General features: G+C 33.4%; 1 protein-coding gene across 4 annotated transcripts in view; it reads left to right on the top strand.

Annotated features, from left to right (window-relative positions):
- Window positions 1-21,701, top strand: part of LOC108745212 (protein Tob1) — a 58,263-nt gene extending 36,562 nt beyond the window's left edge. For 2 of the 4 annotated variants that reach the window (XM_018481345.2, XM_025981554.1), the window contains exons 2-5: window positions 14,617-15,120; window positions 17,396-17,841; window positions 19,437-19,511; window positions 19,857-21,701. In XM_018481345.2, the coding sequence (XP_018336847.1) occupies window positions 14,791-15,120; window positions 17,396-17,841; window positions 19,437-19,511; window positions 19,857-20,229 (1,224 nt within the window). In that variant the 5' untranslated portion in view covers window positions 14,617-14,790 and the 3' untranslated portion in view covers window positions 20,230-21,701. Of the gene's footprint in view, window positions 1-8,797; window positions 8,969-14,616; window positions 15,121-17,395; window positions 17,842-19,436; window positions 19,512-19,856 lie in introns of those variants that run through there. The other 2 variants (XM_018481344.2, XM_025981555.1) reach the window with 2 other exon arrangements.
- Window positions 21,702-22,766: the final 1,065 nt, after the last annotated feature.

Raw genomic sequence — 22,766 nt, 5'->3', positions numbered from 1 at the left:
GAAAAATTTCCAGTACACATTTTTTTACGAGTAGAAAAAAAAAACAGTTGTAAAAACGACTTGGAATAGTAATGTAAATTTTTACAACCATATGTTATTTTATCAGATGCATCCATGACCTTCCATTGCTCGATTAGATATGCCTTTTGAGGGATAAATTCGTATAAAAATACAAAAATTATATTATCACCTCACTCGCCTCATTGCAAGTTCTTGTTGATTCAAAATACAGAAAAAAATCTTTAAAACAAATACGATTTTCACGTGATTCGGTATATGTTTGGTGTTAAAACACGGAATTGATTGAATCTATTGTCAATATTGCTTTTGTTAGCATGTACATTTAATGTTTCTACAATAAACAATAAATACGCTTGGTTATTGGCACAAAAATGAACAAGTGTGATAAATAATACATGTGGTAACAGGAAGTTTCGTTTATCAATGTGAAAAGGTTGAGGGCAGCATTGAAGTTTTTGAATTTAAAAAATGTATTAGTGACTTCAACCCAAAACGTTTTCAGGTAACATTTTAAAAAGTTGTACTTATACCTCTACATTTATTAGATTACAATTAGACCTATATATGTACCTAAAAACGATAACAAATTGCAAGTTTGTTTAACATTAAGAGAAGAAAGAAAAGGCGTTACAGACGTTCGCTGAATCATGTCATGTTTGTGCTTGGTTTTTGCGCATAGACCTGCGTTGTAGTTATTTCTGGCAAATTCCTTCAGGTTTTATTTCAAGGATGACTTTGCGTGGACCGAGATAAACAACGATAAAAATACTAGTAATGACGATATCCTAAAACTGTACCTATTTTAAGCGCATCCTTCTCTTAGTCAATGTATTACGTACAAAGATGTAAATACTTTTTCCAAAAAAAAATCTTCAGGTGTAATTGTTGCCAACACAACGAACTTTACAGCAGAATCGAAACTAATCAATCATTTCATAAGGTTTTAATTATTATTTATATTTTTGATCATCCCTCTTCGTTTTTTTTTTTTTTTGGCATTTTCACTCCACAGCAATTGTGTGCCAAAATTTACAATGTCTAAACGTTTTCTCTTGTGAATGTTATGTTGCCTTGGGGTTTATAAAGTAAATCATTAAATTTAAGGGACTCCATAAGTGTCAATAAGAAGGAAGACATGTCCTGATAGGACAATTTCTGGGGCATGGAGAGTTAGTTAAGTTAGATACAAAAAGTAGAAGTAGTAGTACAATCAAGGAAACGCACAAGTCCAAATTGAATTACGTGTTGTATTAGAGGCGAATCTGTTCATATTATTATATGCAATTGATTTATGAACTTACTGCAATGGTACATGTTTTCTTCTCCTATTATTATATGCAATTTTAATATACGCTGAACATTATAACAACTAGGACAACAAACTCTGCATCATCATAAAGTCGTCAGTCCTAAGACTGATTGGACACGCACCTCCAGTCTTTCGTATTCTGAACTAATCTTCGTATTTCCCTAAAAGTGGAACAACCCACATCCTTAACTATTTGCGAACAGTAATCTAATCTAGGTCTACCCCTACGCCTCCTAACTCCTGTTTCTGTCTCTAATATGTCTCTGACTAGACCTTCATACCTGAGAAGGTGTCCTACCAACCTGTCTCGCCTATTTCTTATAACTTCCATAGAGTCCTCTGTTCTCCTATTCTTTCTAGTACCTTTTTATTTCTAACCTTCTCTATCCACGGTATCCTCGTCATTCGCCTGTAACACCACATTTCGAACCGTTTCTTTTTCGCAGCGTCCACCGTCCACGTTTCGCACCCGTACAGCGCTGTGCTCCAAACATACACCTTTAACAACCTTTTTCGAATTTCTAAATTAACCGTTCGCGAGCATAGAAGTGACTTCTTTTTATTCAAGGTGACTCGACTATCGACGCTATCCTCTGCTTTATATCCCTACTACTCCTTCCATCCTCGCTTATCTGACTTCCTAGGTATCTAAAATCAGCCACTTCTAATTTTTCGTCTCCTATCTTTATATTCTGTCTTTCCCTACTTTTTCTTCCCTTGCATACCAATATTTAAAATATTTGATGCAGTAAAATAAGTATAATTGTAAGAGAATACAGAACTAAATAATAAATTATATTTTTAACTAAATAATTGAGCTCAATAATCGACTAATCAGTAAAGTGTTCTTATCACGAAAATTTCAAATGCGTAGGTGTATACGGTGGAGACTCGATTAACCGGACTAGTTATTGTCGTAAGTCATTCGTGTAATCGAAAAACTGGACAATTGAATAACTGAAGAAAGGCGCGACTGCAAGCTTCATCATTACTACACTGCATCTACAAAGATATTTGTTTATTATGGTTGACGATCCGGATAATTGCGAATACGTATAACTGAGGTCCGGATAATTTAATCTACTGTAACTCAAATTTATTAAAATCCGGACTGTACACAAAACCCCGCCCCAGACGCTCCCCGGACATCCTCTAAACTAGGACAAATCCGGGAAAACCCGGACGACAACACACCCACGAGTATCTCAGGATTATTACTCCTTTCAAGCATTTAGACCTTTAATAATTATCAAAATAAGCGTGTAGGATTGTCGTGTAGGCACATTTGTACATCCACTATTTCCCTATCAAACGACCTCGCTTCAGTAATTGTTATTAGTTATAGTAACCTACGTACGCATTGTTTGCACACTGATAAGAAAAATTAATTTTCAAATGCACGTGTAATGGAGAAACATGTTACCCTTTTTCAGTTAACTAACTTCTATCACGAACAAATCAAGGAAATTCCACAAATAAATGTTGCACATGAATTATACATAAATATACTTTGATCTATTTGTTCAGGAAAAATCAGAATTAACCTAAGAAGATGAGAAAACAACTTGCGTAGATATCATAAAAATTAAATATGAATCTAGAGCAAAACATAATAAGATAGTATGAAGTAAATAACAAATTATTACCTGAATTAATTAAAAATGCTAACTGAGTTAAGGGTAGTAAAGTAGACTTTTTTGGTGTAAGACAAAATTTTGTTTGTGTCCACATCCTAGCAATTAAAACCATTTCGAAAATTTTATGCATATTAAATATGTTGCTGTTATATTGAATATACTCAATTTATCTCTAAAACAAAAAGGTTTTCTGTAATTAAGGATTATTTAATTGATAATCTCCAAGGAGAATATTATATTTGGTTGTTCAATTATAAATCGATGATAAATTCGTGTTGAAGTGTTCGATATTACTAAATCATTAATTTAATCGGTCAATAATGCCCACTATCAAGAACGTTTAATAAAACAGGAGTTAAAAGTAATCTGAATTAGACAAAGAAATGGTTTTGAAAAAATAAAAAAATAAGAAACATAGACAAGCAATTGATTTAAGGAATTCGACGAGAAAACTTGAAATTGTTGGATAATTATTTTTTGAAGAAGTTCATGTGAAAAATGTGGAATAATTTTCTTTCAATTTTCTTATATCTATTTTTGCATTCTCTTGCGAACTTTGGATATAAGAACGACGTATGACGTATTAGTTAAGCACGTAATAGATTTTTGTATAAAATAACATACTTGTAAAAATTTTCCATCGAAAAGCAAAATAAACGGCCAAACAATTTTTAATAATAAGTCTATTTATGCCAACATTTTGCCAACGGTGCTACAGAATTGGCCAGAAGCCATTTGAACAGAGATGATCCGACATGAAAAACAAACATATGTTGGAGGCGCTATGACATAACTATAAATTTCCATTGCCATTGTTAAGACCTTTGCTGGTTCGGCCAAAAATTTAATAGAAATTTGCCAGGTTCATAAAAGACGGAAGCTATAAATTTCATTACACTCAACTACCTCCGTCTTTCTTGAAACTACATGAGCGTAAAGAGATAAACCTTCGCGAATTGCCTACTGTGGGCTGCTTCAAAATTTTTGGAGACTATCTACAACTTTTCCAGCCAGTGCCAAACAATTTCCAATCGAAGATACATTTTAATTTGTATCCGGTTTATACAATTAAAGAGATTTGTAATGTTGTTATAAGAATTCTTCACACTAATTAGTTGTATGTGAAATTCGTATCAGTTATTTAAACTTCTAGCATCAAACTTAGGAAGACTTGATAACAAAATTAATTTGAATCCACTATTAAATCATTCACGGTAACGTTTAATTGAAAAGCTTACTAAAATATTTAGAGATGATGAAGTTTCTAGGTATGCTCTTTTTTACAATAATAATAAGCAATTGAATCGATTTAATTTTACGTAAAAGTTACTGGTTGAGTAGTAAAATGGTTCAGTTTATAATAACATAATAAGCTGTTATCCGATAATGAAACGAATGTTTTACGGTATTCAAGAGCTTATCGGACCACCTTTCAAATTTTATACTTCATTGTGTTATTATTGAGGCTTATATCCAGGCGTACCAAGCGAAGACGTAATCTATTGTATTCTTGAAAATGCAAACTTTTACAATATATACAATACAAAGCTTCGTTTTCAAACCCTAAAAATACATAAGCCCTTCACTATAATGTAGAGTCTTTATATTATATTCTAATAGTTTTTTCTAAATAAATAGACATTTATCAATTACTCGTCTCCTATCTTTATATTCTGTCTTTCCCTACTTTTTCTTCCCTTGCATACCAATATTTAAAATATTTGATGCAGTAAAATAAGTATAATTGTAAGAGAATACAGAACTAAATAATAAATTATATTTTTAACTAAATAATTGAGCTCAATAATCGACTAATCAGTAAAGTGTTCTTATCACGAAAATTTCAAATGCGTAGGTGTATACGGTGGAGACTCGATTAACCGGACTAGTTATTGTCGTAAGTCATTCGTGTAATCGAAAAACTGGACAATTGAATAACTGAAGAAAGGCGCGACTGCAAGCTTCATCATTACTACACTGCATCTACAAAGATATTTGTTTATTATGGTTGACGATCCGGATAATTGCGAATACGTATAACTGAGGTCCGGATAATTTAATCTACTGTAACTCAAATTTATTAAAATCCGGACTGTACACAAAACCCCGCCCCAGACGCTCCCCGGACATCCTCTAAACTAGGACAAATCCGGGAAAACCCGGACGACAACACACCCACGAGTATCTCAGGATTATTACTCCTTTCAAGCATTTAGACCTTTAATAATTATCAAAATAAGCGTGTAGGATTGTCGTGTAGGCACATTTGTACATCCACTATTTCCCTATCAAACGACCTCGCTTCAGTAATTGTTATTAGTTATAGTAACCTACGTACGCATTGTTTGCACACTGATAAGAAAAATTAATTTTCAAATGCACGTGTAATGGAGAAACATGTTACCCTTTTTCAGTTAACTAACTTCTATCACGAACAAATCAAGGAAATTCCACAAATAAATGTTGCACATGAATTATACATAAATATACTTTGATCTATTTGTTCAGGAAAAATCAGAATTAACCTAAGAAGATGAGAAAACAACTTGCGTAGATATCATAAAAATTAAATATGAATCTAGAGCAAAACATAATAAGATAGTATGAAGTAAATAACAAATTATTACCTGAATTAATTAAAAATGCTAACTGAGTTAAGGGTAGTAAAGTAGACTTTTTTGGTGTAAGANTAGGTTAGGTTAGGTTATCGGGTTTTGTTCAAGTGACCACCCTCTTTCGATCCCCCACCTCCACCCGCTTGAAAATAATTTTTTTATTGAATTTTATTTGAATTATAGTGTATGAAAATTGTCAAAATAATCAACTTTCAACCCCCATAACTTTTTTATGGGTTTTTTTCTCAGATGACCGCCCTCTTTCGATCCCCCCCTACTCTTTTCGATTCCCCTACCCCGACACCCATCTAACCCCCATAACTCTTTATGGGGGTGAGACTGCTGCGAACTTTTTATGGTACAGTGGTGGAGGAGACCTCTTCTCTCGATCCCAACCACCCCCACCCCCTTTGGAGGTTTTAATTGTTTGTTTAAAAAAAAAAATACAACGTGTAATTATACAACACGCTACTGAAGTTAAACCTCTTCGAACACACAAACATATCGGGATAGGGGTTAAGGAATTGGTTTAATGGTATTATTTGTACACTATGAATTTAAATTTTACACTATACATGCCGGAGTTGCNAAAATACAACGTGTAATTATACAACACGCTACTGAAGTTAAACCTCTTCGAACACACAAACATATCGGGATAGGGGTTAAGGAATTGGTTTAATGGTATTATTTGTACACTATGAATTTAAATTTTACACTATACATGCCGGAGTTGTCTGTAACGAACGTTGCATTGAAGCGCGCTCACGGCTCAAGCGATTTCCACTACGAACTCGACTACGTGACCGAGTAGAACATCCGTTGCATGATTTCGTTACATAGCAATTCACATGAAACGAACTTACTCTACCGTGCGTAAAGAAGTTTCACTTCAAAAATGTTAAATAGGTATATATAATACATTTAATACTCATAGGGGTCTATAAAGGTTTCTGATGTGATTTCCAGCACACTTTCCAGCTTAAACGTAAAGCTGAAAGTGTATTCACTAAAACCTGCTGTGAATTTTGAAGATCTTCTGCCGATGACCTTTTCTTCCTTGCAAAAAAACGTTCTGATTGAAGAATTCACACTTACTATTATTCATTAAAATTCCGGACATCACGTTGCTTTAAACGTTCGTAATATTATTACAGGATCATCTAATGTTTGCAGACCTTGACTTATTCGATTACCAATCAATAGATCACAGACCACTTTTCGAGAGATTTGCAATACATGAAGCCCTCGATTTTGGGAATTAGCACCTGTTTTAAATTTTTCCTTGAATCGTTTCTTTACACTTGGCATGTATCTTGGCGCGTCCTAGTAATCCTCATGATAATGCCTATGCATGTGCAAGAAGCTTTTCTGCCTTCGATTAGATATACCTAAAAATAAATTCACGTTGGTTGCTTAACTTCATTTTGAATTCCATTGGTTGGTTTCGATCATGAATGGGGACAGCGATGTTATTTCTGTAGTTGAATTAGTATATATTATAAATACACAAATATATTAACAGTGGTAACACAAATGCATTTTGCCTGTGCATATAATCACATTAAATATTAAAAAACCTAAAAGGTTTTTTGAATATTCAAACCAGAGGTTGTCGGAAACCAGAAAACCACTGCAGTTGGGTACACGGATCAACAAGAGGGTTGAGTTGAAACCGTTGAAACGAATCTTTAATGTTCATAAACACTAAAAATCTGCAAGGTGACAAAATCATACTAATAAGTTATCATTAATCAAAACTTAATGTATATATAAGCGATAGAAATGTGATATTACAAGCGAATGATGCTTGAGGCATAGGAAGAGGAATCTAGGGAAGTCAATAAGAAATAGGCGAGATAAGTTGGTAGGACACCTTCTCAGGCATGAAGGTCTAGTCAGAAACATATTAGAGGCAGAAACGGAGGGGCAGAGGTAGACCTAGATTAGATTACTGTTCGCAAATAGTTAAGGATGTGGGTTGTTCTAGTTTTAGGGAAATGCGAAGATTAGCTCAAGATAAAAAAGAGTGGAGGTGCGTGTCCAACCAGTCCAAGGACTGACGACCTTATGATGATGATGATATAATTATCATTGGTGGTATTTTTCTTCTTTTGCTTGACACTGTTGGATATCTTGTGTCATTATCCTGCATCCGACAGATCCAAAAAAATGTATCGGATCCGCCGGGTAGCAAATCAAAACTGGGTACTCAGCCTATCTTTACCTTCACAAATCGATTTCATTCTCTATATTAGCGGTTTTTTATACTAATTATTAAATAGATTACTAATTAGCCGTATGTTTGTTACTTTTAATGACGATGAGTCCTAGAATTTTTTAATTAAATGGGTACTTAAACTTAAAATATAGGTAAGTGGCTACGCTCAGAGATAACAATATTGTTGCACTTCAATACCTGGTCATTTGATAACAAATATGTGCGAACATGGCTGTCTTTGATGCACTTACCTGAAAGTAATTTAATATACACGTGTATGTAAATAGCTCACTTACCTTTGCCGACTTTGTTGAACCTATTGTATTATGCATCAAATTTACTAGAATTATTTTATCAAGGTATGGTCAATTAATAAATAATTTAAATATATTTATTCATGGAAACACTTCAATATTTTGTCTTTAAGCGCTTTATGTGGTGTATTAGGAACCGAGCATGCGAATATTCAGGAAAAATGCGATGTGGTACAGGAAAATTTGTACAAATACCTTTAGTTATCATTTCATATAAATAATAAAGTAATATAAGACCAATAAATGCAATTTATAGCTTTTGAGAAGTGTTTTACTTTGTTTAAAAATTTTTGACGGTTCGGTTATACTTATTTCTCATTAAGAAAAGGATTGGATGCATGCATATTAGCCGGTGGTAGTGTAAATTAAAAAGTTTTGCTTGGAATATTTAGGGAGAATTTGAAGAATGAGTCATTTAAACCAGTGGAAAAACACAATTTTCTTACAAATAAAATTTACACTCTATTTCGTTTATTTCTTTCACTGTCCTCTTAAAATACTTAAACCGTCTCTGTCCGGTAATGTATTTTTAAGTTCACAATAATATACCTAATAGCCTTCTAAAAATTTCAGTAATTCTGGGTTTTGTGTAAAAACGCAATTTGATTACGTTGTCGCGTAAGCAAATTTACTTATCATTTTATTTCACACTGTCATCGCATTATAAAAGTTACTGTTTTATGGCGTTATCACCGCTCTTCAAACTCGTGATAATCGCGATTATACCGAGTATTTTCATCAAACATTTGCGCGAAATCTCGTTAGTAGTTCGTACTATTCTGTCTGTGATTCAATCGTTCGAAACTATCGAAATTTTTTCTTTTTTAACAAGTCTTTAGTCTTTAAAATAGGTAAGTACGAAATTTGTATTAAAAATATATAATTTTAAATTGTTGATTGAATATTGACATACAAATCGCTTAAAGTACATATAAACATTGTACCTAAGTTGTTTAATTAAAATTTACCAGGCTATTTTTATGGTAGCGATTTTTATCTAAAGTACCTTGATGGCGCTTTTATAATGTAGGTACAATATAAGTCAGTAGGACAGCAAAAAGTGTTTGGTTGTTTAGCTCTATCATAGTGTATTTCTTATCAACAAAATATATTCACGTAAGTACTCATACGACTACTATCACGTGACTTTTTCATTAATTAACACGATAAACCTAAAGCGCAGTCGACGCAATTACACAAATATTTCAAAATTTCCATAATCGTAGAATTTTCCAGTAATCAAGTATCATATTTATATATCACAAAATGTTCTACCTAGTTTTTTAGTTGATCCATCTTTCAGTAGCTTGGACGAAACGGTGAAAAATTAGGAAAATTAGAGTCAGTTGGTTATTTCTCGATAACGTGGTGTATTTGGAATAAGTTCACACACGAAAATTTATTATTAATCGCTTTAGGAATCGTTCGAACATTTATCAAAGTGTCTAAATCCTGTTTTTGCTGCCACTACTCCATTAAAGGCTTTTTAATTGTATCCCCAACAAAGCAAATCCAAAATGGCGCTTTCTGACGCTTGTCTCGGTTTTTGTGACGTCAAAGACGCTCTGATTACGCATTCGCTATCCGTCTAACTCCCCTTTGCCCCGATTAAAGAATAATCAGTGTAATCAATCATTTCCAAATCGGTCGGTCATGATAACGAAAACGGAAGAAGGCGGATCTTTATGCATTATAAATATGTGTAGATTTTTTAAAAACGGGGCGCATCTTTATGCAAAAGTGCTCGTGCAATATTAGACCACAAAAATGAGTCAGTATGTCACGTTTTCATGCAGTAATCCGTAGGGAATCTAATTTATTAAATAATATTTTCGGTGTGGTTTATGGGATTGTCTTTATTATCGCCAAAAGCTTATAATCCATTAGCCGTTTGAAGTTTGTTGTTGTTTGTAGTACTTAATTCTCTTAATGAAAAATTAATATCAGTAAGTATGCGTTCTTTCTTCCCGACACGCTAGTTCAAAACAGTCGTAAACATAACTCCCAAAATAGTAATAGATAACGGATATGCCGATTGACAGTTGTATCAGTGTCTGTTTCTGTGAATCCGTTGGTATATAAATGTGGATTTTGTACTACTGACGGTTGGCGGATGGCCCGCACCAGCAAGCAGATGGGTATCTGTGTCGGCCTGGATACTTGGGCGTGACCCAGTTCTACATATTCGTACGACAACAGCGGCTACGACTGCTGTTGCAGCGATCGCTGCTGCTTCCACGGCTACAACAACGTAGCAGAGCTGCTACTTCGTGGTGCCTATTGATCGGCACTTTTACGCAAGCCTGCTACGCGATTCCGTCAACGAACACATTGACGGAAAAAGGGCACTATACACCTACTCCAACCCAACCAACGCCGCGACATGTCGTCAACAAATCGTTGCGCATACGCAGTCCGATTAAACCGCGAATGTTCGTACAATTATTTATTTCCACACTCAAAAAAGAACAGAAAAGAAATTAATGCAAATGGGATTGTGCCCATTGTCATTCAAAATATTTTTGAGCAGTATCTATTACCTGAATTAGATATATCAATTTAATCAGCAATTAGTTTATTTGTTACACGTTTATTCATAACGTTGACAAAAAGATAAAAAAGGCGTATATGCTAGTATTCATCTTGACTATCAGTATAGGGCCATCAGTCCGAAAGTTGGTCACAGTTTGCACACCGTAATCTAATCGACCCCTCTAAACTCCCGTTTCTGCTTTTAATATGTCTCTAAATAGCCTTTCATGTTTGAGAAGGTGCTCTATCAACTTATTCCTCTTATTTCTTTTATTTTTAATATCTGCCTGTAACGGCATACCTTAAACGCTTCGTTTTCGTGAAATCTGCCGTTTACCGTTTTACACGCATACAAATCCGTGCTATTCCAGAAGTTTTATCTGTTTTGCCTACAACCTACACGGAAAAAATGAAAGAGGAAAATTTATCTAAATACTAAACCGATATTTACAATTTATCCCACTAACCCGTTGCTTCGTAAGCGGAAATAAAGATTACAATTTGGACCCGAATTCCAGCAAAACTACATTTACTAAATTGTAACAATTAAGAAACTTAAAAAAAAATTTAAAAAAAAGTCAAAATTGAGATTATTAAAAGTTACCTATTAAATTTTACTATTTCTATGGAAAATTCAGTCATAAAAATTACAATTTTCGAATGTAAATGACTGAATTTGCCGCAGAAACAGTAGGATTTATGAAATATTAATCTGAAAATTCATTTTTGAATTTTTTACCCACTACACGCTACCTCATATTAATGAGGGAAAAATTGTTCAGAACATTGGTGCGTAAAGCCAAAGGTCCCGGGTTCGATTCCCGGCGGGGGTGTGACAACAGCAACAATTTTTCCCTCATTAATTTGAGGTAGCGTGTAGTGGGTAAAAAATTCAGAAATGAATTTTCAGAATAATATTTCATATTAAACTAACTCACTTCTAAAAGATATCTAAATTATATGTATGTTTAATCATAGTATATTCAGTATATAGTTACATTAGTTCGACGGATCGTTAACCTTGTAGGTCGGTTGGTCGTGGTTGTTGTTGTNACTAAAATACCTAGTAAATTTATTTCTGCTGGGATTTTAATTTTACAAAATTCCGGTCCAAATTATAATTTTTATTACTTTCGTTTACGAAGTAATGGGATAGTGGGATAAATTGTACATATCGCTCTAATATATAGGTAAATTTTCCTCTTTCATTTTCTCCGTGCATAGGCATCTTTAGGTATTATGACTTTATAAAGTTATAATAACTCAAATAATGCTAAGGAGGTAGTGCTCTCCTATTTAATTACTCCATATAGTCCAAGTCGAATCTCATCCGAAGTACTAATAAAAAGTAATGTAATCAGTGGTTGTAAACATGAATGTAGCAGAGCTATATTATTAGCAGATTTATTATTCAATGTGTAGGTGTAATGTTTCAGTTATTGTTTATCATCATGTTTAGTTGTAGAAGACCGGATTCACTGTAATTATTTTGTTGCCGTTGGATCATGTTCAAGCAATTACCAAGATCAGAGGCGGCACGGAATAATTAACACTAACGTCTCTTATTTTCTGCCAAGTTAAACAGTTGCTTTCCGTAAAGCTGTAAGCACGTATGTGACAAGATGCAGTACAACTATTTTTCTTGTTTTGTTTACAATAAATTTGTATAAATTTTGTAGCTTTCTTGTTTTTTGCGCATAATTTTGCTGTAGTGTTAGGCATTAAAAATTTCATTTGCTGTTTTTTATATTCTTTGCAGCAAAATAAGTCTCTCTATAATGAAATAAAATACGCCATTCGTCTAGGTTTGCCATAGACGTTAAAACATTCACCCTGTATACATATGCATATGTATGTTCGGGGATAATGGTAGAGCTATTAATGTTTTGTTAGCTCATAAAGTGTGTTTTCGATTCAGTTGAGGAAATATTACGATAAAATCACAACTAGTGGTTGACATTATGATTTATACATTGTATTACTTCGAAATATAGCACGTATTTGCTATTTATGAAATAGTTATTGTTATACAACTATCGTTGCGATCAAGTGAGGTTTCTTCCAATATTGATTTCTTAACACCGCGCAACGGATTTGCTTAACGCTAAACCAATTTCACGGGGTTTTGTGGTGTTTGATTTCTTCATATATACGAACAACATGATCATGAACCTAATGAAAGTTCGGTTAGTTTGAGATAATTTTTAGAGAAACAGGTGATGCTTCAAGATATAAGCGAAAATAATAAAAGTTGCAATTTGTACCCGAATTTGTAAAAATAAAATACAATAAAAATTGTAATTTTTGCATTGTCATAAAAATTTAGTTTTCTCCGTGAAGAAAAAGTAAATATAAGAATTATGGTAGACAATAAATAATACAAATTAGGTCAAACGACCTATCCCAATACAATCTTAAATTTTTCTCTGGTTGAATTGGTCACTGTTGGGTTCAGGGCGTCATTATCCTGTACCCGGCTAACGGCCCATCTTTGATATGTACCATATACAAGAAAATCTATTTTCTTCGTTCATTTGCGATTCCTTTTGTTGAGAAGGATTTTGAAAATTCTTTTTTAGAAGAATAATTACTAATAGTTATACGCGATTAATAATATTCCATTGGTCGTTTTATATTCATGTTTGGAAATTTTGCGAAAGCAGACAACGGATGCTGTGTTAACCTTTTCCTAAGTACGCTAACGATAATATATTGTATATAATACACAATTTAGGAACCTAATGCAATATAACATAAATATAATCTCACGTATTTAGTGAAATCAAATGAGATTAAGAGGTTACGTTAGTATTCAAGAAAATTTATTCATGCAAACAATATGGGACAACAAATTATTTGAATTTTTAATTTATTTTTAACAAGCGTATACAACAGAGGTCAAAGTTACATATATTTGATAAAAGAAACATTACCCACTTACGTATATGTATTGTATATTCTTGGTTCGTACTTCGTACTATAATTAACCAACTTATCGAATATATTTAGAAAGTCAATGAATTTGAAAAGATTACTTTTTCTACTCGAAAATTTCCACATCAATGAATTGCAATTCCTTAGAAAGTCAGGCTTTATATAAAATTATGACAGAGCTAAACTTTAAAAATCAGTTCAAATTAATGAATTTGTACAAATAAAACTTTAAGAGAAAATCACACCATTTTCTGATGAACTTCAGAACCAAGAAAATTGCTGTTGGATATCGTCGATTAAGAATTAAGACGTTATTTTAGAAATTACTTGGTTGGTATTACGTAATTTTCAAAATAAAGTATAAAAAAACGAAACTTTGCCCTAAAACTTTTCTTTTTACTTATTGTTGTTCTCACTAATCATTATAAAAGAATGACGAATGCATGTACATTATTGTTAATAAATACAAAATAAATTAAAATCACCCCTTGTCTGATAACTGAATGTTTTCCAGTGGTTTGTTGCCACGTAAAAGATAAGGATATGATATGATAACATAACATATATGGCAGGTACAATGCAGGAAGTGACGCAGTTTGCTTTCAGTGAGATACATATTTATCTATGTATTTAGTTTCAAATTAAAATTATATGTACACTAGGTAGGAATCATGAATAGAGTTTTTTTGAAACCAATCAGTGTTTACTGTTTGTGTTTGCTCCACGTTACTTTTACGGCAATTATTCGGTATACTCAATTTATTTAATCAGTTATACAAAGTGTAACAGAAATACGTTGAATTATCGGTAATGTTTACATTCTCCATCGATGTAGCTGCAGAATTTTTATCGCACTACACTATTCGGCAGACACCTATGTTGCCAATTCACGCACAGGACCGGCTTTCGATTGTAAATTATTGTGATTTTCGGTGCGATTTAGTTTACACCCTCTGGAAAAAGGCATTTATATCTCTTACACCTTGTTTACGTATATGATGAAGATCGTAACATTCTTTTCCCTTTGTTTCAGGTAACAAAGAGTTCATCACGGTTAGCGAAAGCGTAAAACAACGTTGTCAAAATCTTTCGTATCCATCATTCCTTGGTTGAAATAAAATCAATGCTTACCAACTGATTATAGTCTTCAGCTTCGAATCGTATAGATAATTATATAAAAAAAGAATAATAATTATAAAAAGAAAAAATGCATATAGAAGTACAAGTAGCTTTGAACTTCGTCATTTCGTACCTGTATAACAAGCTACCCCGTCGCAGGGTGAACATTTTCGGCGAGGAGCTTGAGAAAGCCTTAAAAGACAAATTCCAGGGACACTGGTATCCAGAGAAACCGTTCAAGGGCTCGGCGTTCAGATGTATCAAAACAGGCGATCCCGTCGACAAGGTGTTGGAAAGGGCAGCCCGTGAAAGCGGTGTCCCTATTCAGGATATTTTGGAAAACTTGCCGCAAGATCTTGCCGTTTGGGTCGATCCCGGAGAGGTCAGCTATCGCATTGGCGAAAAAGGAGCCGTTAAGGTAAGAACCGCATATTTTGTTCATTAAATTCCGATGTTTACTGTTACGCATCTCGAAAAGAGGTAATTGGCAAGAATGGGGACTTAAGACCAAAATCACCCCAAAAATTTTTTCATCGATTTATAATATAAATTGAATAAAGTCCAATCTGTCATAAATCTACCTTACCAAACAATGACGTATTTGGAGTAATTTTGAAAAATTATCATTCGAAAATTTCTTTTTTCATAAAAAACTTTCTCCCCCACCTTCTAATACCTAATTCTATTAAGTAGAATGTACCGGAAATTGATGAAAAAGGTTTTGGAACGTTTTTGGTCTGGAACTTCAATGGAAAGGCCAAAATTAAAGTATTACCTAGATCCTTGAAGATATTATCTTAGCTCATCATGAGTCATGTTCAAAAGAGCTAAATACAAATAGAAATTTTCGTAATTATATTACAGAAATACTACAGCAAGGGTTGTGTAGTAGTTAAAAATATACTATAACTCGAATTTTCTTCTCGTAATTAATAGTTACACTTGTATATGTCGTTGCATTATCTATATCGTTTATATCTGACTTCCAAACAATTTCCGGTTTATCTGCACTTGACTATGACATTTTTTATCGATAAACTTGGTTGGCTATAATTCGCCTGTAATAAATCATAATATTCCCCTATTATTTTTTGACTCCCTAGTTATTTTCAAGGCTATAGCCTAAACAAAAGCTGCAATAAATCGTCGTAGTTTATAAAATATTTGGAAAAATTTTACAACCAGATATTGTATTGATGTTTTAATTGATTAATTGCTAATTGTAACAAATGTCAAACATCTTAACGTTTCTTTTACTGATAAATAAATTATTACCTGCGTAATTTGAAACGCTAATAAAACAATAACTTTTTTAATTACCTTTAAAAATTACCTACACATAGTAATGGAATACGAAACTTATCTATTTAGTAACTATTACTGTAAACATCTATTCATTAAAAGAATACAGGGGCAGAAAATCGAAAGTAAAATTACATAATCTGATGCTTGTCACACTGTTAAAATTGCTGAATCGACAAAAAAATTTTCTCGAATAGTAAAAGTAAAAACTCTCATTAGCTAGAATCTTTTTCTAATTGTGAAATCGGTGTAACTGATCATTATAAATGTAAAGCTGGGATAAACAATAATTTAATTACAGGCGAAAATTCATTATTGCTGTTTATAAGTTATTAGTTAGGCTTACCAATCACAATTGGACACGCTACGAAATAATTTCACTGATGCTAACTCCTGTTGCGGTTAGATCCCAAAATTCGTAAATTGCGAAACACATTAAACCACGGGATCATCCACAAAGTATTACATAAACTAGAAACGTGCAGAAACAAATAAGAAAAAACTGAACAAATGCGTGCTCGGCCCGCTTGCGTCAAATTAATTTTACCTTATCAAAAACATTCTTACGTATTCTTTATTTAATGTCTATTATAAAATAAATTAGAAAGAGTAATAGAACTTGAGAACGCTATGGAAGCCAATAAGAAATTGGCGAGATAGATTAGTAAGACACTTTTTCAGTTAAAAGGAGTTAAAAGGATGCCCTAGATTAGATTGCTGTTCACAAATAGTTAAGGATGTAGGTTATTCTAGTTTTAAGGAAATGCAACGATTAGTTCAGGATATGAAAGAGTGAAGGTGCATGTCCAACCAGTCTTAAGACTGACAACCCTGTGATGAAGATGGTAAAATAAATGGAGCGGTACAATCCCCTAAATCTTAGGTGATAATGGACAGAAATTGACAGTATTTTGTTTTTCCCTTCGGAACCACAAACGAATAAGCGATTACTTTTTCCTTTACATTAATACAAAAAGATATCTGCTTAAATCTTAACTGTATATTTACCCTTTCTCAAATTCAAAAACGTCGACGTCGGCGAAATCCGTTTGTCAAGGCCCTTTTCACATTTCGGCTATTAGACACAACGCTAATAAGTTGAACTCCGCAAAACATTAAGCAGAATTAAATGATTGAGAATCTTTATATAAAATAAGTTTCTGAATACAAGTCCTTTGGTTGGAAATCTCACAGTTCCAGATGACTAAGTAAATTCCATTGACTCGTACGCTTTTCTTTTGGGAATAGTGCGAGGTCCCCCTAGAGTTAGCCACCCAGCAATTATAACTTTTCAAACATTTGAATGTCAAGCCCTTTTTTCTCTAAATATCTCAAACACAGACGCCTTTAAAAGTGTTTATTTCTAGACCATGGCGTTTTGCTTGTTGCAGGTACTCTTCAGTGAGAAGGGCGATCCCCAAGACGAATCCTCTGCTGACCGGGAGGTGACCAAAACATTTAATCCCGAAGCGCAATGCTTCAAGCCCATTGATTCGGTGAGCTCGAGTCTCAGCAATTTGAGTCTCTCCCCGAAGACGTCGCCGTTCTCTGCACAACCGATGCCCGTGGGATCACAGGTCGTCACGTCGGGACCCCAGCCGGGGACGACTGTCGTGGGCGGTGGTGCTGGACAGAGTATTGTAGGCAACCACCTTTCGAGGTCGTCAGCACCCTCTCCCACTGCCGTCGCCGCCAACACATCATACAAAGGATCACCGTCCCCCATTCCATCCTTCATCCCTCGCACCACTACCCCACTTACTTTTACTACCGCCACCTTTGCCCAAACCAAATTTGGAAGTACCAAGCTTAAGACCAGCTGCAAGAGAGCAAACAGGTAAGAATTATTTATAAATATTTACTTTGATTTCTATTTTTTATTGGTTCATATTAGGCGTCAGACCTTAAAAAATACAGAAAACTCAATCTTCTCTAACACAGGAGTGAATAAACATTTCGAGAAAAATACTATTGCAGTCTCCCAATTTTTACCTTTTTTTTTTTGCTAAATTAACTGCATATTCATAAACACAATTAGTAAAACTAGAGTTGGTAACACAACTTTGAATTATACGAAAAAGGTAAATTTGGTGGTATTGTTTTAACTATTATGAGATTTTTTTGATGGAATAATTTTAAATGAATAGCTAACTTCGGAAGTAACTGTTTTGTGATAGATTTTCTAAATATTGGTGCTTAAGTAATCGTTCTATGATAGATTTTTTAAATTTTGGTGAAAACCGCATAAAAATTCATCCGAAAATGACGGAGTTATTCCATGCTGAAGTTTTGCTGCTTAAAAAATAAATCTCATGGCGCCTAAGACAATGAAATTGTTTACATCCGCATACCAGAGGGAATCCCTTTTGTTGTAGCAGGTGTTATTTGACTTAATTTCTTATTGGTTATTAAATTGCCGCGAGAAGCAGTAGCCAATCCGGTGGTAAAGAGAACTTTATAACAGCACACATTGCATTCCTGAGTCAGTCACGCGCGCAGCATAGGAGGGTGTACGTCGTCTCTTAAATTTAAAGTTGGAATTACGTAACTATAGGGTAGTTTGGTAATTACTTTGAATTTTAGATACTATTTCGAGGATGTAACATAGAATAGTATTTAATCGAAGTAAATATATTCAGTGTTTGTTTATGTCCAATAATTTTATGAAAGGCAGAATATCGAGATTCCTAAAAAATTAAGGTGTTACGCACAGCGGGCGTTGAGAGAGTAAGGGGTTGTATGTAAGCAGAGTTAAAATCTGCATGTATAATTTTGAACTGCCTGAACATTGAGACCTTCACTGATCCTGTAGGATCGTACTGAGAAGCACATGTAATAAAAGACGTTTATTATACATATTTAAAAGCTAACCCATTCTCAACAATTTTGGATTACTCTTTCACTTTTGTTTACTTGGGAAAGCAGCCAGTCGGTTGATCGTATGCTATTGATATAGTAATTCGGCACCCCTAGAGCCCTACTGCAACCGTCAAAATGGCATATCTAAAACAGTAAAATTGGATGGCTAATGTTTTAGTATCATATCTTGAGAAAATTTTCTTTAAATTTTCTGTGTTTTCCATTCATTTAACATGAAAAAAATAACGTTTTCATTCAAACGTATGGAGAATAGCTTCTAAAAATTGTTTTTCCTTAGTTCTCGTGACAGTATTTTGTAGGGAGTTTAATTTCCCACAAAAAACATTCTTAGTACGTACGCAGTTGTTACGGAATGATAAATTAATAATGATTTATTTATTTATATTACGGTTAAATATTGGCACGCTTGTAAATGTTTGGTACACTCCTGTGAAAAAGAAATTGTTTACATTAGGATTTATTATCCAAACACTTGAAAATGTCATAACTGATAAATGCAGAATGCATTACTGTAGGTTTATCTGCTAAAAATATTCTTTTGTATTTGATCAGGGATCAGCTAAGGACACCAGAATATGATGTCGCTCCTAATAGAAGTTCGAACATATCGAGGCCATTCTCTTTAAGGTATTCTAGAATTTTTAAAATTATCAATTTTAATTAGAGAGAGCAAAATTCGAATACTTCCTTCTTAGAACCTGCAGTAATGCAGTATTTAGTGCACATGTAAGATAATTTACAATTTTTAGGCAATCTTTCCTTTAAAGGTTTTATTTAAATACATAAATACATGGAATTGTGTGAACAATTATGAAAGGGATAAGGAAAGGGATGTCATTTTAATCGACCTTTAGTGAAGTTCTTTCCTTATCTTTTTCATGTTGTTAAAATAGTAAAAACATCGACCAAAATTTTTTCAAGATATTCATCCTACTTTAGAAAGGTCCTATCATGTGTTTTCCATTGTTCCAGAATGTCTCCCACCGAGTTTTCAAACTACATAAAACAGCGTGCAATGCAGCAGCACGCTGCACATCACTCGCCCAACAGCCGTGCCCTTTCCCCTGACCCGTCTGCTTATTATTTCTCACACAATCCGTACGCTCCCCAGTTTCCTCATCGTTCCATGTTCGAGTCTTCCAATCAGTTCCTGAGCGCCGATTTGTACCCTGGTAAGTTAGCATTCGAACATGCAGCTGGTCCTTTGGGTCCCTTCTATCCCAACAACGGTCCTGTGAATGCGCCTCCAACAACACCTGGTACCCCTCAAGACACCAGCAAATTGCTCGACAACTGGCCCTATCCAACGGCAGGCCAATATCAACATCTTCTGGTGGCCAACTGAGGTCTCTCGTAAAACCTATATTGTAGAACACGTGTTCTCGTCTCTACTATTGTGATCAGTGACGAGCACGCTAAGGACACACCTATTTTCCTTTCTGCCCAAGACTAAAACCTCTCTCGAGTAAGGTAAGGCAAATACTATTTATCCTGTTATAGTCGGATGTCTGTCTACACCACCGAGTCGACTCCTGGTTTGAAATGTTGCTGTTAAAATTCTAAATTTTGATAACCCGATTAAAAAAAGTAAAAAAGTGTTAATAAATCTGGATTTGGTTTCTGCCGGTTGCAGTTAGAACTGAATTTAAACGCCCACATTTAATCTAGTTTAAGCTGACTTACATTAAGTTATTTGATTTTATAAAAGTGTGGGTCACATGAACTTTATTTTTTGTTGTCAACAACTGTTGTGTTAGTTCGTGTTATTGCTTAATTTAAAATATCATTTGGACGTTGATGTTTTTACAAAATTACCTTCAAAACTCTTAAAATTTATCTTCATTTGGATCTTTAATGGTAACACATATGATGCTTAATCGTACTTATAGTTTTCGTTATTAAGTGACCCGAACGGATTAAAATTGAGTTTGTAAAACTGAGATGAGTAAAACTAGTCACAAGTGTTCCACTTCGTTACTAAAGAGAGCGTTAGTCTTGAGTACAAGTCCCAGCTTTTTTATAAAAATTAAGACTTAGAGTAGACGTTTCTTACTTTGTATATGGTGTTTACAGTATTCTAGTAGAATAATGTGTTTTCTAAATTTTTTATAAAGTTTGTATTTTTTATTTTTGTATGAAAGAAGCTCAAGCTGTCATCTAGTCCCAGAGATTGTTATTATAACATTTACTAATATTTAATTGCATATCACGGGGGCCAAAAAACCGCTCCGTCGTCGGCCCTTTCTACTGTTTAGTTTAGCCAGTATTTGCATGAAAGATACACGAGGGTTCCTAGATGCTTCCTCATTATGAGCAACTATTTTTAAATGCTTAGTTTTCTTAGTTTATTTTTTCACTTGTCTCCGTTTTTATTATTATTTGTACAGATTGTTGAATTTCATACAATATATATATTTTGTTAAATGCTACTGGTTTGATTGCTGTCATTTTTGCCTGCGTACCTGACACAAATCGACTCTTGTACGGCATGAACAAACTGCATGAGTTTGCATATGAATATGATTGTCCTTTTACTACGTTTTCCTTTCGCAAGTCTGCAGACACAAAAGGCACAGGTCCATCCGTCTAAAAATACAATCAGCAGCCAAAGATACCATTGCGTAACCGTTTAAACAAAAAAAATTATGATAGCCAGTAAACTGTCTGCATGTACAGAATAAGAGAATTTCAATTTCAGCACAACCTGTCTCTGTACCAAGGGTCGGAATTTTTCGTATTTAAGTATTCAAGTATTTGTTTTGAATATCCAAATTTTTCGATATTGGAATATTTGTAAATATTCATATATTTAAACAATGAAATATTTAATAAATCAAATATTTGAATATTCAAACATTCAATCAAATATATCTGAATATCTCAAATGATGATTTAAGCATTCAAAATTGAAAAAAATTCAATTCCTCAAGCATGTCAACCACGGAAACACCTTTACATTTAAATTGGAGTATCAATCTATTTGAATATCCAAATATTTTAAATTTTGAATATTCAGTTGGATATTTAAACTTTTGAATATCTAAATATTTTATTTCAAAATATTTGAATTACGGATATTCAAATAGAGAACAATTCCGAGCCCTACAATGTACCTACCTTCTTTTTATTTTTTATTTTTCTATAATTCGTTTTCGTGATCGAATCGCTGTGTACAGAAATAAATATCGTTCAGAATCGAAAATAAGTTCTGAAACGTTTTCATATTATGATTGTGGATAACTAAAATGTGATACTTCTTACGACAACTTCAATAAAATGTTTAAAACATAAACGAACTTTTATGTTTATTAATTACAATGTTACAAAGTTATTTCAGTTTTTAAATTTTCTGAACCGTAAATATAATTAATAGAAGTCGATTTTTTCAACAAAAGTTTCTTAAAACACTTTCATTATTTCAAAAATCACTAAATGCCATTTAATTTTAACGTTATAAATTGTTATTTTTTCACTTGCCTCGTGATCCGATTTTCAGAACTATATATATATATTTATACCACACTAACTACCCTCGCTCAATTTCGTAAAATTTTCATTTACAACTTAATCCTATTTATTAATTTAAAGTAATTTAATTGAACATATTTTTGAGTCGTTAGTTTTTTTTACATTTTTTTAAATTATTTATTATCGTTTGGTCGATTACTTTAACTTCCTGTTTTCTCCCTGTTTGTGAATTGATCAATGAAAAACGCTTAATTGTAAGATTATTATTATACCTAAATACATATGGGATAAGCTGTTTGCCTTTCTGATACGTTGTATAGGAATAAAAATGTCAACGGTGAAACTGTTACCTGATTTGAGCTACAAGTGTCCAAGAAAATCTCTCATTTTTGCGAACGAAATTTGAAAAGTTGT

Source organism: Agrilus planipennis, unplaced genomic scaffold (genome assembly GCF_000699045.2).
Source record: "Agrilus planipennis isolate EAB-ADULT unplaced genomic scaffold, Apla_2.0 scaffold38, whole genome shotgun sequence".
NCBI classification, from domain to species: Eukaryota; Metazoa; Arthropoda; class Insecta; order Coleoptera; family Buprestidae; genus Agrilus; species Agrilus planipennis.
This window is presented reverse-complemented; position numbering and strand designations above follow the sequence as displayed.